Raw genomic sequence first — 15,650 nt, forward strand, 5'->3', positions numbered from 1 at the left:
GCCACCATTTTGACAGTTTTATAACTTTCTTATCACAGATACTCCCACTGCTGTCCATGTGACAACTAGAAGTAGGAAAAGGGGTGGTAATACCATAAGTAGCATTTATTGAGTGCTTATTATGTGCAAGGCACTATAAGAGGGCACGATTTTATCTGTATTTTACTAGACTTAGGCCAAAATCTCAAGAAATGGAAAGACTAAAAAGAATGAACCCTCTCTTAGTTCATGAAAAATACGGCAGTCTTAAGGAAATTAGGGGAAAAAAAAACAAAACCCTAGACATCTATAAACATTCTTCATGTGTCGTTGATTTATAAAGCTTCCATTTTCAATTATTGAAACCTCGTTTATCTAGTTATCAGAGATATTTTAAAAATCCTAAATGGACATTTTCAGTCCTCTCCCTTATAAGTCATATTCCTCAGTGGACATTTCACAATTGTAACTACAAAGAGGAAGGATAGTGAAGTCTGCCCTGGAAAGACGATGTGAGGAAATGGAAATCCTGGCACATAGAAAGGAGAACAGAAAAGCCTCATTGTTATAGGAAATCATGTGAAGGTAGTGAGGATGGGGCAGAGGAGAGGGAAATATGGTTGGATCACAATCTTCTTCCTCCACCTCAGCTTTTGCCACATCTCTGGCTTAGAGCTCTGAAAGCAGACCATGTTTTGAAATATATTTTTAAAAATCTCTGGTTATAGATTTTAGTATATCCAGTGTTTGTGCTAAAGAGAAAAATTACTGACTGAAGCCTCGTATTCCCCTAGAATTCTAGGAGATTTTACTTTTTCATTATCTCAAGTTAATCTGTCCTCCTTTTTGCCAATTTTATCTGTTACTGCCACCAGCTTCTTTTGCTTCACTTATCTTTGGAGAATATTTTAGACAAATCGGGATTTTCTCCTGGTCTTCATCCTAAAATTGGTGAGGTCTCTTGATCCAAGAATACCAAACCTTTGTTCTACCCAAATCCATAAAATGTATTCTTCTTGAATATGGAAGACCATCATATCATCATCATGGTATGGTTTCTGTATAACACAGGAGGAGCTAAAGATCTATAAATTTCATTTTTTATCTTGGAGTCATATATGTAATGCTATGGCTAAAAGGATTTTAGAGATAATCTAAATAATAATCCATCTGGGCTTACTTTATCCCCAGTCTTTCTGAACATCCATCCAGTGCTCTTCTCACTGTACACCCAAGACAGTTACACACTAGGAGAGGTTATAGCTTGTGGTTATTTCAGTTTGAGTTCCTGTAGAAAATGGATGGCAAACTCATGTGAGGATAATTCAAGGAGGGTTTATATATATGCATATAAAAACTATTTATTCAGGTGCAAGTGTAAAGAGACCATAAGACATTTCTATAACCTGGAATTAGTAGCAACAGAGATGTTACCATTTCTAGGCACAATTGGATGAAGAGAGAAAGCAGATACTGGCATCCTGAAAGAGCTGAATACAGTCAGCTGCCTAAAGGGGCAGTGACCTTTGGTAAAAGGGCAGATCCACTTCAAGGTGATCTTGCAGAGAAAGAGTTAGAGAAATAAGTACCCTGACCTCACTCTCCTCCTCTGTCATCTCTTGTTGGAAGTCCCTGTTGGCTAAACCCAAAGGGAAGCAGAGGGCATGTGAAGTGTATTGATGCCGTTGGTACAGATCAGTCTCTTGAAGAAGAAAGTAAGGTGGAGAAGAGTAGATGGATCTGCAGGAGAAAAGTTAACATATTTTGATGCTCTTGGTTGGCACAAGTTGCAAATATCATGCCTCTAAGAGGCAGAGATCAGTCAGAGGATTTCCCTGTCCCTTTATTCCTTATCATACCAGATATTATCTTCTTCCAGCCTCCTGTTTGAATCTAATTGACCGAACATTCAATGGCTCTGGATGGCGTTGCTTACTCTGTGGACTCAGGGCATTTTGCAGGTAAGGGGTGGGAGTGGGGGTGTTCTCATCTTAAGGACAAGTTTCTGAAAGATGACAGGCCTGTCCTCCTCTTATTACCTTCTTGTAGGGTGGATCTTTGATGATATACTCAATCATAATTTTCTTATTTCACCTTTCTTATTGAAAAGGAAATTTCTGTTTATTCTCTAATCATAAAAAGCAAACAAGAGTGACTTTTAGCAGGAAATTTGCAGACATTACATAGTCTCCTTTTCAGTTATAGTAGGTATCCTATATTTTGGTGGAAAGAGCATGTAGATTTGGTATAACTTGCTTAAGAACTATAGATCAGGTGGCAATTTATTGTCTAAACTAGGACACTTTTAAGTGTGAAAGAGGACACCATTAATTATTATGCTGGGAAAACAATTGTAAAACGGGACCATCCTAGGTGAACCAGTCATTTGTATGAACAATTGCCATGTCTGCTGATTCCATCTGTTTCCTGTGAAAAGGGGGAAAAAATGTTATTTGGTAAGATCATAGGGTTTCAGGATCCATATTAAAGACCTTTTTGAGAGTCTTCCATATTTTCCATAATGCATTTTCCTTTGAAAACTACATAATCTCGTTAAATTGGTGGATTTTCCTCACCCACTTTAAGCATGCATTCTTAAATATTAGGAGAAAATATCATAAAAGAGTGCTAGGAAAAAATTTTTTAATTTGTAAACTTTTTGTAAATTTAAAAAGGTCATGAAAACATAAGGTCTTAAGGCTTCAGTTGGCCCATAAATCTGTAGCTTTACTACTCTGAGTAATCGTGATTTCATCTATATCCTTATGTTTTTTGACCTTGAGATTTCAAAGTTTTGGGGAGTTGAATTTCTACTAAGTGGTAGAGAGTAAAATTTACTTCTGAGTCTTATTTTTTTTTCCTTTTTTTCTGGAAAAATTACCCAGTAGGACTCTGGGTATGTAAAGGTAAAGCAAAGATCCTCCCCTGTAACAAAGGGTTTCAAGACAATGTGCCTCCAAGACTCTAAATTGCTCTACATAATATTGCAAAATATTGTCTTCAAAGTCATTTTATATTTGGATTTTTGAATGCTCAGTTCCAGCAAATTACTGCTTATTCTCGGGAGGAATATGTTTTTCTATGTTTATGTGAATGTTTGTGCATGTGTATTCTTTATGTATTTGAAATTAGGACCCATGACTGTAGGAAACACATGTAGATATGATCTTCTTTGTATCCTGAGCTATAAAAGAGATTGTTATAAACAAGCTGACCTATGTTTGGAGCATCATAGTCTGGGCTAAAGTCTTGAGGTCACAAATTCAGAGTTAAGACCAAAAAACTCAAAGTTAGGAAAATATATATCATTGTTATATTATTGTGTGCAGCACCGCTGCCTCTGCATTTTGTAAGACTGGACAGTGACCACCATTTACATTCTACTCTGGTATGGTATGTGATTGTCTAGTTGGGATTATAGGGCATGAGACAGAAACTAGCTAGCTAGCTTGAGGGGAAAATGCAGGTTCTCCACCACACAACAGAAACATGGTGCTAGCCTGGAGTGCTCAGCAAAACTGTTACAAAGTAGAGTAGGCAGGTGCCAAGATAACTACTGGGCCTGGGGAAAAGTGTCCAGCACTTTCTTAGGTGCCTCAGTACTTTCTTGCCCTGAAAGAGTCAGCTAAAACCAACCCTGACTGCTTTTCTTTTGAGACAAAGTCTCGCTTTGTCACCCTGGCTAGAGTGCAGTGGTGTCATCCTAGCTCATGCAACCTTTAATTCCTGGACTCAAGAGATCCTCCTGCCTTAGCCTCCCAAGTAGCTGGGACTACAGGTGCACACCCCCTCACCTGGCATATTTTCGATGGGGTCTCACTCTTGCTCAGTCTGGTCTTGAACTCCTAACTTCAAGTGATCCTCCTGCCTCGGCCTCCCAGATTGCTAGAATTACAGGTGTGAGCCGTGGCACCTGACCCAACCCTGACTGCTTTAAAACTGCTTTGGTTGTCCTATAGTGCCCTTTAGCTAATTGTAATACCAAAATCCCTGCCTAGTGAAAAATTGTAATATCATTAACATAACATGGGTTGTATCATGGCTCATGATGATGGTATGTTTGATTTGTTTCACTATGAACAAGCAATGATACAATATATAAGCTCTATATCACTCATTGGGAAGGGATTTTAGGCAACACCACAGGATGGGCAGATGCATGCGAGAAAGTTCCTATGGAAGAAATTCTTGTGCCACCCAGAAGTAAGAGCCCTTGTAAGTAACCTCTAATAAACTCATCTAACTCGCCAAGCTGGACTTGTTTGAGTCATTCTTTATTTTCTCAGCTCCCTTTCACTTTGGGGGGAAGTTTTTCCATACTGTCTCAGGATTTTCCTGAAACATAGCTAGTCACCATATTATGGGTTCTTCTTCCTCTACACATGGCTAGATATATTTCACAGCCTTCTTTGGAATTGGTGTAGCTGTGTGCTGAATTCTATCTAATGTAGCAGAAGCTGCAGTGATTGAAGTGCAGTTCTTCCAGGCCAGTCTCACTAGAAACTCCAGTGCAGAATCCCTCACGTTCTTTTCCCATCTGCCAGCTGATGCAGATGAGCATAATGATCATAAGAACCATACATTAAAAATGTGGAACTATAAGATAGAAGGGACTTAGGCCTCCGAACCATGTCTTCGAGCAGAAAGGCCCCGCTGACAAGGAACATTCATTTAACTGCTGCTGCTTCTCTTCAACTCTGCCTTCTAAATCTTGCGCAAATGCCTCTCGTTGTTAGATGCTAAGCCTGAACCTTGCTGACAAGAGACTGGAAAATACAGTTTTCAGCCCTGTGATACATGGAGGGCTGAAGAGACATTGAGATAGTACACTATTGACATAAAATAGATGTCAGAGGTAATTTTTTTCCCTCAAGCTACAGGCTTCATAGATAGGCATTTAAGAAATGTGCAATTTATTTAATGTTACTAAGGAAATCCTATTTATTTATTGAATCAGAATATAATTCTGTCACCATCTCTACTACTATCACCCTAATCCTAACCAATGTCATCTCTAACCCAGACTATTCAAATAGCCTCCTAACTGGAGTTGTTCTGATCATCTTTGTATCTATATATTCTGCCCCCTCACAACAGACAGTGATTTTTGAAATCAGATCATGTCACCCCTTTGGTCAGAACCCACCAATGACTTTTCACTTCATTTAGAATAGGACATGAAGTTCATACCTGGTCTACAAGGCAATAATGACCTTTCTTTCCCTTCCCTTATCTGTTTTTATCTCCAACCACACTTTCTCTCTCTCTCACTCCTCTGCATTCACACTGACCTTGATGGTTTCACAAAATACAAAAGGCAAACTCCTACTTCTGGATTCTTCTGTTCCTTTTGCTGGGACTGTGATTTCCCTAATCAAATAGCATGTTTCCCCACTTTGAGTCTCTGATGAAATGTTACCTTATCAATGAGTCTTAACTGAATTATAGGAAAAAGCACTCTTTCCACCTTTGTCCCTTTCTTCTAATTTTACTCCTTAAAACTTATTACCTCTGTTCCTTATTTTCTGTCAATACACTTAGTACCACCATATATATTGTGTATACATATACACATGTATATGTATGTGTGTATATATACACACATACTTAGCACTACCGCATATATGTAAACATGTAGTAAAGAATTTAACCTATCCAAAGAGAAGTTTGGCCTTTGTTTTTAGATTCTGGGAAGGTAATCTCTAAGCCCTTGGAATCTCATTCCTGATAATAGTGTCTTTGTTTGTCTGGGGGCTTTGGACCAGCCAGATGTAACAATGTGATTTTGGATGGGGGCTTTGGATCATTTTATATCAGGTTAACCTCCTGTGGAGCTAGAAACTGAGATCAATCATATGAGCAGTCAATCATGCTTACTCCTGCTCCTGCCATGATGGAGCCCCAGTAAAGCCTCTGGACCCCAAGGTTCAGATGAGCTTCTTGGTTGGCAATACTCTGTGCATGTTGTCACACAGTAATGCCAAGAAAGTAATGCTGTTCATGACTCCATGGGACAGTACAATAGAAATTCCACATTTAGAACTTTTCCTGCACTTTGCTTTATGAGCTCTTTCCTGGGCTGATTTTCATCTATGTCCTTTCCCTGGAATAAACCATAACCATGACAATATAGCTTTTCATGAGTTCTGTGAGTCCATCTTGTGAATTACTGAAACTAACCGTGTAACACATAACCCCTTGTTACCTGTTACTAACAGGTAACCCCCTGAACTTGCAATTGGTGTCAGGAGTGAAGGCAATCTTGTGTGGACTGTGTTCTCTAACTTTACAGCTCTCTCAAACTCATAATATGTATTTATAATTTGTTTTGTTTTTGTTCATAGTTATAATCCCAAGTACCTAGAATAATTTCTGCAGCAGTCATTTATTAAATATTAGAATGAAGATATAAATGAAAGTAGCTAAAAAGTAAGAAATTAAAAGGAAATCTATTTCTGAAATCCAATACTATAGAACCGTATCAAGAAAAACTTCCAAGTAATGCATATCAAAGTCTATTTTTATTATACTCTAAGTAACACTGTGATGTTTGTTGTCTTCAAAATAAGTTGCCTCTGTCAGTCACAACTCTCAGAAATCTTAGGGCTTTTATCTTATGTGTTTAAGTTATTAAGAGAGTTTTAAGGATTATGTGTTTGCAGTTTGTAGTAGTCACCACCAGATGGTGATATTTTTATCAAGTAACAAGTAGCTTCTGTCTTCAGTTAAATCAATTTATAGGAAAAAAGTGATAAGTGATACAAAACATAGTATTTATTAATAACAAGAACAATATAACTATACAAGGCTAAGATATCTGGATATAGCACAAGGTATCTATAAAGGTACTTCTGTTACCAGAAACATACTTTCACAATCAGAATCACTCTAAAGGAGAAGTAGACTGAAGTAAACTTCAGTTTACTTCAGCTTAACCTTCCCCTCTCTTAACCAAGAATTTGGAGGAGCCATTCATGTTTAGGCACAGCCCTAGCAGATTTTTCTTGTAGATTAGGATACTGTTGGTTTGGAGTTTGAAGCATTACAGGTTAGTAATATGCTGATGAGCCGCTCAAACTATGTCTTTGGGCTAAATAATCCTGCTATTGTTTTAATGCAGCAGAATTTTTAAGTGCATTCATTGTATAGTTAATTGAACACCCATGGGCAACTAAATGGAAATATCCTAATTTTTTTGCAGTTTTTCAGCCTAGTCTCATGTCCATTGAAAATAAAATGAAAGACAGGAGGAAAAATGTGTATTACTGTCTTCCAATCCAATTCTTATGCTCTTTAAACTTTTGATTTCCATTATCTTCTCCTTCCCATTCAAAATGCCATATAAAGAATTTATTTGCATTCAAATCTTTATTTTCTTCAGGTTTATTATGATCCTGTTTCTAATTTCTTTGTCATTGGAAATTGCATTTAGAGCTGCAATATCACCTTTCTCTTTCAGAAAATTATACATCTAAATTTAAGATATTAAAGCTTATCTTTTACAAAGCATTATTAGAATGTTCAGTTCAATTTTTATTTTATAAAGACATTTAATGCTATTGATTTATAACATTAGATTGATCTGCCCATTTGTCATTGTGTTAAACTAACCATTAATGTTGGTGATACAAAGTCTTTTATTATTTATCTTTTTTAGAGATGGGGTCTTGCTACATTGTCCAGGTTGGTCTTGAAGTCCTGGTCTCAAGTTATCCTCCCACCTCAGCCTCCCAAAGTGCTAGAATTATAGGTGTGAGCCACTGAGCCCAGCCACAACGTCTTTTAAAATAAAATATATTGTAATACACTTGAATTTGAATCTATATGTTATGCATTATTTAAGGCTTGCTTTACAAACATTATGATGGCATTATACTTGCTTCCTAAATTTAGATAATAAAATATTGAAAAGTTAAATGAGAGATGGAGAAAGTCCACTGAGATAATAATTTTGACATTGACTTGTCTTTGTGGCAAAAAAAAAAAAATCTGAAGATAAAACAATATGAGGGTCTATGTCAAGTAATTTAGAATTCTGATTCAATATAATTAAATAGAAACCAAAATAAATCATTCTAAAAAATAATTCACTCAATCTGTAAATAAATACATAAGATATATGAGTAAGGTAGGGGTGTACAAAGTCTAAGATCATGTAAAAGTCAATTCAGTAACTTTGGAAAATAAACATTTAAATAATACTTTAATATATGTTTACAGAAAGATTAGATAAAGTAATTTGAAGAAAAATCACTTTATAATTTTTGAAATATACATTACTAGTATTCTGACAAGGTGATTTCTGCATTTTTGCAATATAATGCATTTTAAAATTAATCTTGAAATGTATACTTTACAATCATTTAATAAAATAGTTGAGTTGTTTGAGACAACACATGTTGAAACAAAAACTGTGTTTGATATAATATTTGAAGTAAATTTTTCTGTTTCAAGAATGGCTAAGAAAGTTTGTGCAATCCACAGCTTTAGAAACAGATACTTTTGTTTTAGATTTGGAGGATTTTCCTTTGCTTTATCCAGAAGCTTATTATCCTAGTTGGGTATGCTTCTCAGAACGAAATTTGCCAGTATTTTCCCTCAATTTCTACTCGAATAAATAAAACAATTCTACAATGAAGTATACAATTACAGCTTTTTCTAATAATGTTTGAGTTAAAGACTACTTCTACCTGTAACACATAACACAGTTGTTTTATGGGCCAGTCTTAACATATTAAAAGAATGAAAGGAAAACACTGTTATATTTAAGAGAGAAACAAACAAACAAAAAAAACAGTCAACAATTTGTATTTGATAGAAATGAAGGAAACAACTATATATAGACTAGGGATATTCATGTTTCCAAGTTGAAAGCTAATTTGGCATTTTACAGAAGAATATATTCCCTAGAAATCAGTATAAAGCTAAAGCAGTAAATGTAATAAGCTTGCTTTGCCAGCCACATTTATGCAGGCCTCTTCAAATGCAACCTGGATTTTTGCTACATTTCTTCCATTCCTAAAATGTCTTTTTCCCCTTGCAGTAAAGGCCAGCAATATGTGTAGAAATATGTGCATGGGAACAGTATATTCATTGAGTTTATACAATTTTGTGTTTACTCAGAGGTTGACAAACATTAGTAAACTAGGCCAAGATTTGATTTAGAAAAGATTTTTTTTAGAAATCAGATAAGAAACAAAATCTTTTAATTACCACAGTGTGTGATCTTTAGGTAACACATCAAATGCACTTAAGTGTTTGCACTAGTCCAGCTGTTCACAGGAAAAATAATTAAAAACTAAATCAGTAAAGCTTACATAAACCAACAAATAAAAGGAAATCAGTCTCACAACAAAGGTGTTAGCTTTGCAGTTTGAAGTGGTGAAGTGGCGGAGCCATTCTTTCTTTAGACCAAATGATCACTAACTCCCCTTGCTTTCTTCCTCTCTTTTCCTGTAAGCTTTATTTAACAACTGGATTTCCTCTTGGTAGCCTTCCCTCTCTTGATGCTGCCTTTTACTGTTCTGCCTGTGCGCTTCAACAGTGTCTGGAATAGAGATGTTGATATCACCATCAGGATTACTTGTGGGTAAAAAGAGGGAGTATGAGGCTGTTTCTCCTAGATCACATGAAACAAATCTGTTTTCTTTCCGTGAGTAGCGTAGGGACGGAGATCTGACTTGTGTGGAGGATTGGCTGATGTTACTAATGATCGATACAGTGTCCAAGGCCTCTTCATTATCACAAATTTCAAGAACCTCCAAGTGTATTTTCACACTGGTATCCGCAAACGTGGAGGGAGAATCCTCTGAGTTTGGTTCATGGCCAACACTTTTGGATCGATAGACTTCTATTTTCTTAGAGGCTGGGGTTATTTTTTGCCCTTCTGCGCTTACCTCGTAGGTAGAAAGAGATAGGGTTTTTCCTGTAGGTGCATGGAGAGACACAGTCCCCTGGAATGCACACAGGGGAATGGCAAGGGCACCACCGGAACGCTGGGGACAGAAACAAAATTGTTATTATTGGAAACCCATTTCTGAGACTGAGACATTTAGAAATTCATTTTATTCATCAGAAAGGTAAAGTTTTTCTATTTCAGATCCATTTCTCTAGAAACCTTTTACAGATATGGGATTTAAATTCTGGCACCAAAGTGCCATAGCTCAGTTTCTCCTAGGTCAGACCAGACATCTAAATGAGGGCAGTCAGGAACCTTTCTTTGAAGGTGAAGGCCATATTTCCACAGTTGAAGGGAAAATTGTTGTACTGATGGGAAGCTATAATGGGTGTTTCCAAGGACAGAATTTGGACATAAAATTAAATGCATATTTACAATCTGATATTGCTTTTATATTTTTGTTACATATTCAGTTATATTAAAAAGTTTACATAGATTGAAAGAAATGCAGACTGGTGTTATCATCATGTACTTTTTTTTCCCGTTTAGTATGCCAGAGGGAATGATAATTTTGAAACTGCCTCAAATTAAGTTCAAAGGATATTTGAAATGTTAGGTGTGAGCATACACAAGACAAATTAAATGTCATCAGAACTGTGCTACAGTGTGCTTTTCCACAGAGAAATCAGTCATTACAGTAAACTCAATAGTAAAGAACTCCTCTACCTCTCTGCAAAAATTTGCCTGAGGTTTAAACCTTTTCTATTACGCTTATATATGTATACGTATATGTATATATAAGAAAAAAATAAGATTGATTCTTATAAAAAGTTTGTGCTTCTTACTGCTGATTCATGCCTTCATACTTTCAAATGATCCTTTTTTTGATTACATGTTAGTCTCAGAAGATAGTAATATGCCAAACTTCTAGAGCAGTGATTTTCTGAACTGAGTCTCTAAGCCAGCATCATCAGCATCACCTGGTAACTTTCCAGAAATTTAGGTTTTTGAACCCTACCCCAGACCTGCTGAATTAGAAACTCTGGGTACAGGGTCCAGCAATGTGTATTTTAACAAGCCCTTAGGTGATTCTCTTGCATAGTAAAGTCTGAGACCCATTGCTCTAACTAAAGAAATGTTGTCATCCAGAAAATAAGGTGGAGGTTAACAGACACTTTTTATATATGGGCCTACTACCTTTAAAGCCTGGAGTTACTAATTGGATTGGTATAAATGTGTCTGTCCACCTGGGGAATTGGCATGGGGGATCATGTTTTTTTGCCAATTTAGTGGAGTTGTCCTACTTTTAGCACTGAAATTTCTTCACTGCAGGAAACCCATCAGTCCCAGGCAAACCAGTAGAATTCAGGGGAGGGAGTTTGGTTACCCCAACAGTCCTGAACCTTTTTGGCACCAGGGACTGGTTTCATGGAAGAGAATTTTTCCACGGATGGGGGTGGGGAGATGGTTTTGGAATGATTCAAGCACATTATAGTTATTGTGCAGTCAAACCTTTCTGCTAATGATAATCTGTATTTGCAGCTGCTCCCCAGTGCTAGCATCACTGCTACAGCTCCACCTCAGATCATCAGGCATTAGATTCTCATAAGGAGTGCGCCACCTAGATCCCTCCCATGCACAGTTTACAGTAGGGTTCACGTTCCTATGAGAATCTCATGCCGCTGCTGATCTGACAGGAGGCAGAGCTTATGTGGTGATGCCAGCGATAGGGAGCAGCTGTAAATACAGATGAAGCCTCACTGGCTTGCCTGCTGCTTACCTCCTGCTGTGTATTGGGTTTCTAACAGGCCACAGACTGGTACCAGTCCGCAGCTTGGGGGTTGGGGACCGCAGGGTTACCCTATTTGGCATGGGCGTTTTCAATCTGGACCCAACAGCAGCTAGAGGAAGCCCAGGTTTCCACTATTGGAGAACAGTTTGGATTCTCTTTTATTTAGAGAAGTTTAAGGAGACCTAGGAATCTAACTTTAGGGCCTTGCACTCTCAGAAGGCTGGAAACTTTAAAAATTCACATGGTAAAATTTAACCTTCTGCTAAGGCAAAGAACTTTATTGACTCCACATGTGTAATATTGGCTAAAGTAGGAGAAACAGAGGTTCATTACTGCACCAGAGCATTATTTTGGTAGTGGCAATGTAAAATCAATGGACTGCCCAGGTTTCAAGGCACATATCCTGAACATGCCCACATGAACCAAGTATGCCAGATTAGTGACCCTGGAGCCGGCTGGAATGAAAAAGTCAAGTGCATAAGGCACTTAAGTACCTGGATGAGGAATGAGGACTAAATTAAGAAGCAAGGGGTGCCCTGTTTTGTTGCAGTACAAACTTAAAAGCCAAGGACCTAGCACCGCCTCTCTGCATAGCCCAATCCGATCACACCTTGTTGCATTTTCCTATCTCCCTCATAATTACTCTCTGCCTATGAAACTTGCTGCCAGCCGGGTGTGGTGGCATGTGACCATAATCACAGCTATTTGGGAGGCTCAGGAGGTAGGATTGCTTGAGCCCAGGAGCTCAAGGCTGCAGTGAGCCATGATCGGTCCATTGTACCAGTCTGTGTGACAGAGTGATACCTGTCTCTCTAAGAAAAATAAATAAAATAAAGAAACAAAAAATCCTGCCCCCAGATCTCAGCTAGAGGAGACAGATTTGAGTGTTATTTCCTGTCTCCATGCCTGTCAACCTTGCGGTAAAGCTTCCCCCCCCATCAAAATCTGGTGCCACAGTATTGGCTTCTATGTGCATTAGACAGCAAGTCCATTGTTCGATGACAGCAACTTTTGGCAAAGGGGAAGGGGCCTTCACTTTTATTTTTATTCATCCATTCATTAAACATTTACTAAGTATCTATTATGTGCAAGATTCTGAGCTTGTCCTGGTTATACATAGATACTATCTCTTCATTCTAAGACCTCACAGATGATTAGGTGAGAAACACATATGAAAAAACAAAATAAAATTTTTTTAGCTCTAAGTGTAGTAATTGAGATAGGAACCAAGTTCTATAGGGTTTAACGAATGACTATCTGTGGTAAGGAGATTTCATATAAGGGTGGCATTTGAAATTGATCTTAATAATTAAGAAAAGATTTATAGTTTTAAAAGCCTTGCTTTCTGAGTGATAAATCGAGTAAAGGGCCATCCTAAAAAGTTTCCATCCTCAGAAAATATTTTTGTTTTCAAAGACAGGAACTTCTGTTTCTTTTTAAAATCGAATTTGATTGCGACATTATTCAATCAGAAAATTTGACTGTCATTTAATAAGATGAATTATAAATACAGCCTTCTTTACTCTGAGAGCTAGTTAATTTGAAAGCTGAACTACCTTACATTATGCTTTCTACAAGAAAAAAACGTACAACTCTACCTTAGTGCTTAAAAAAATGTGACTAAGTTTTGTCTTTGATATGGGGCATTGTATAAACAAACTGCTACAGAGTGTGTTAGTATAAAAGAGAAATATTAGATAATACCCAGCAGTGTAGGCATGTCTATCTTCAAAGAACCTTTACTAGAGCTTCAACAGTATAATTATGTCATTATATGTACCAACTTGCATCACTGATAAGTAGTTAATATAAAAGCAAATGTGATGAGGAATTTTTCTGCACCTCATTTTATACATCCACATAATGCAGATTTTGATAGTTCCCCCATGCTAACCTTACCTGCAAATGAATAAGCAAGCTTTACTGAGTTATTAAATGATAGCTCATTAAAATTGGCATTTGAGAATTGCATAGTGCCATAGTTTGGCTAAGTGTGAAGTCCGATTTTTCTGAAATGGCACACAGTCTCGAGTTATTAAAATCATTTTGTGAATCATTGTTATTCAAACAGTCTCGATTTGAGAGTTATCAAGGTAAAAACACAGAGATGACAACAACAACAAAAAAACCCCACAAACAACCTGATTAAAAAATGGGCAAAGGACTGGAATAGACATTTCTCTAGAGAAGATATAAAAACAGGCAAAAAGCACATGAAAAAATGCTCATCATCACTTATCATTAGACAAATGAAAATAAAAAATATAATAAAAGACTACCTCACACCCATTAGGATGACTACTATCAAAACAGAAAACAACAAATGCTGGTGAGGCTGTGGAGAAACTGGAACCTGTGTGCACTATTGGAGGGATTATGAAGTGGTACAGCTACCATGTAAAACAGTATGGCAGTTCCTCAAAAAATTAAAAAATAGAATTACTAAATGATCCAGCAATTCCACTTCTAGGTATATACTCAAAAATAATTGAAAATAGTGTCTCTAAGGGATATTTGTACACCCATATTAATAGTAGCATTATTACAATAGGTAAAATGTCAGAGCAATCCAAGTGTCCATCAACAGATGAATGGATAAGCAAAATGTGGTAGATGCATACAATGGAATATTATTTCAGCCTTAAAAAGGAAAGAAATTCTCACATATGTTACAACATGGAACCTTGAGGACATTATTCTAAGAGAAATAAACCAATCACCAAAAACCAAATACTGTATGATTCCAGTTATATGAAGTACTTAGAGTAGTCAAAATATAAAGACAAAAAGTACAATGGTGGTTTCCAGGGGCTCAGAGGAGGAATGAATGGAGAGTTATTGTTTAATGGGTATAGAGGTTCAGTTTTGTAAGATGAAAAGAATTCTGGAGATAAATGGTGGTGATGGTGGTACAGCAATATGAATATACTTAATACCACTAACTGTACACTTGAAAATGGTTAATACAGCAAACTTTATGTGCATTTTACCACAATTAAAAAATTGGAGGGACAACATAGAGACAGATCACATAGAAATAGCCATCTGAGCATACAACTTTATACTATTAATCCAAAATTGGTAAGTTAGTTTCAGCAAAACAGTTCTATCTGTCACTTTAAGCTAATTTAATAATTTTAATTATGCTGGTTTTAAAAGTATTTAGTGTAAGAATTTGGTTTTGGTTTAGATTTGCATAAGAACTATAAGTGTGAGGAGTTTATACCAAATTTTATTTGCACATCTTTAAGCAAAATCATAACAATTTGATTTGACAGTGAGGTTTATAGAGATTTTTTTTTCCTTTAAAGGGGACTTGTATATTATTTAAGTTACAGAAACATTTCTCTGGGTAAGAGAAAATGGCAGCTTAAACTAAAGAAGTAGTAATAGGGTTAGAGACACAAGGAGGAAGCTGACAGACTGAGTAAAATCAACAGAATTTTCTACCTTTTTTAGGAGTTTGGAGGGAGGACTAAAATAGAGATTAGAAGCTAGGAGAACAGACTAATTGAACCATTATTATGTGCTAAGGAGTGGGTTAGCTGGTAGGTCTGTAGTAATGGAATGAAGAAGCTCGAATAGCTTAAGAGCCCACAGAATACAAAAATGTTCAAGCTCATAAACAATCGTATGTCCATGTGATAGATGCTGCAATAGACTCAGGCTGGGGTATTATGAGAATATGGAATAAGGGTGCCCAACTTAGGCCGAGTGAGGGAAAAGTAGACCAAAGAATCCTTCCAGAGCAGGGTTCAGATTTTACAGGTGATATTAACACTTGTCTAACATTGTTCTAGAAGTCCTAGCTGGGCAAAAATCAGGAAAAAAATTGAGAAATATAAATAATGAGTAGAAAGAAATAAAATTATCATAATTTATAGATGAAAATATTGTCTGCTTAGAAAATTCTAGAAAAGCAAATCTAGAAAAGAACTAAATAGGGAGTTTAGGAAAGTGGCTGAATTCTAGGTAAAAACT

At 36.7% G+C, this 15,650-nt stretch overlaps 1 protein-coding gene across 1 annotated transcript in view; it reads right to left on the bottom strand.

Moving 5' to 3' along the window:
• Positions 1-9,378: 9,378 nt before the first annotated feature.
• The window catches only part of GPR149 (G protein-coupled receptor 149), a 62,566-nt gene continuing 56,294 nt past the window's right edge, over positions 9,379-15,650 (bottom strand). Inside the window, exon 4 of the mRNA XM_045556245.1 lies at positions 9,379-9,974. Coding sequence (XP_045412201.1) covers positions 9,402-9,974 — 573 coding nt within the window. The 3' untranslated portion in view covers positions 9,379-9,401. The remainder of the gene's footprint in view (positions 9,975-15,650) is intronic.

Source organism: Lemur catta, chromosome 1 (assembly GCF_020740605.2).
Source record: "Lemur catta isolate mLemCat1 chromosome 1, mLemCat1.pri, whole genome shotgun sequence".
Taxonomy (NCBI): domain Eukaryota; kingdom Metazoa; phylum Chordata; class Mammalia; order Primates; family Lemuridae; genus Lemur; species Lemur catta.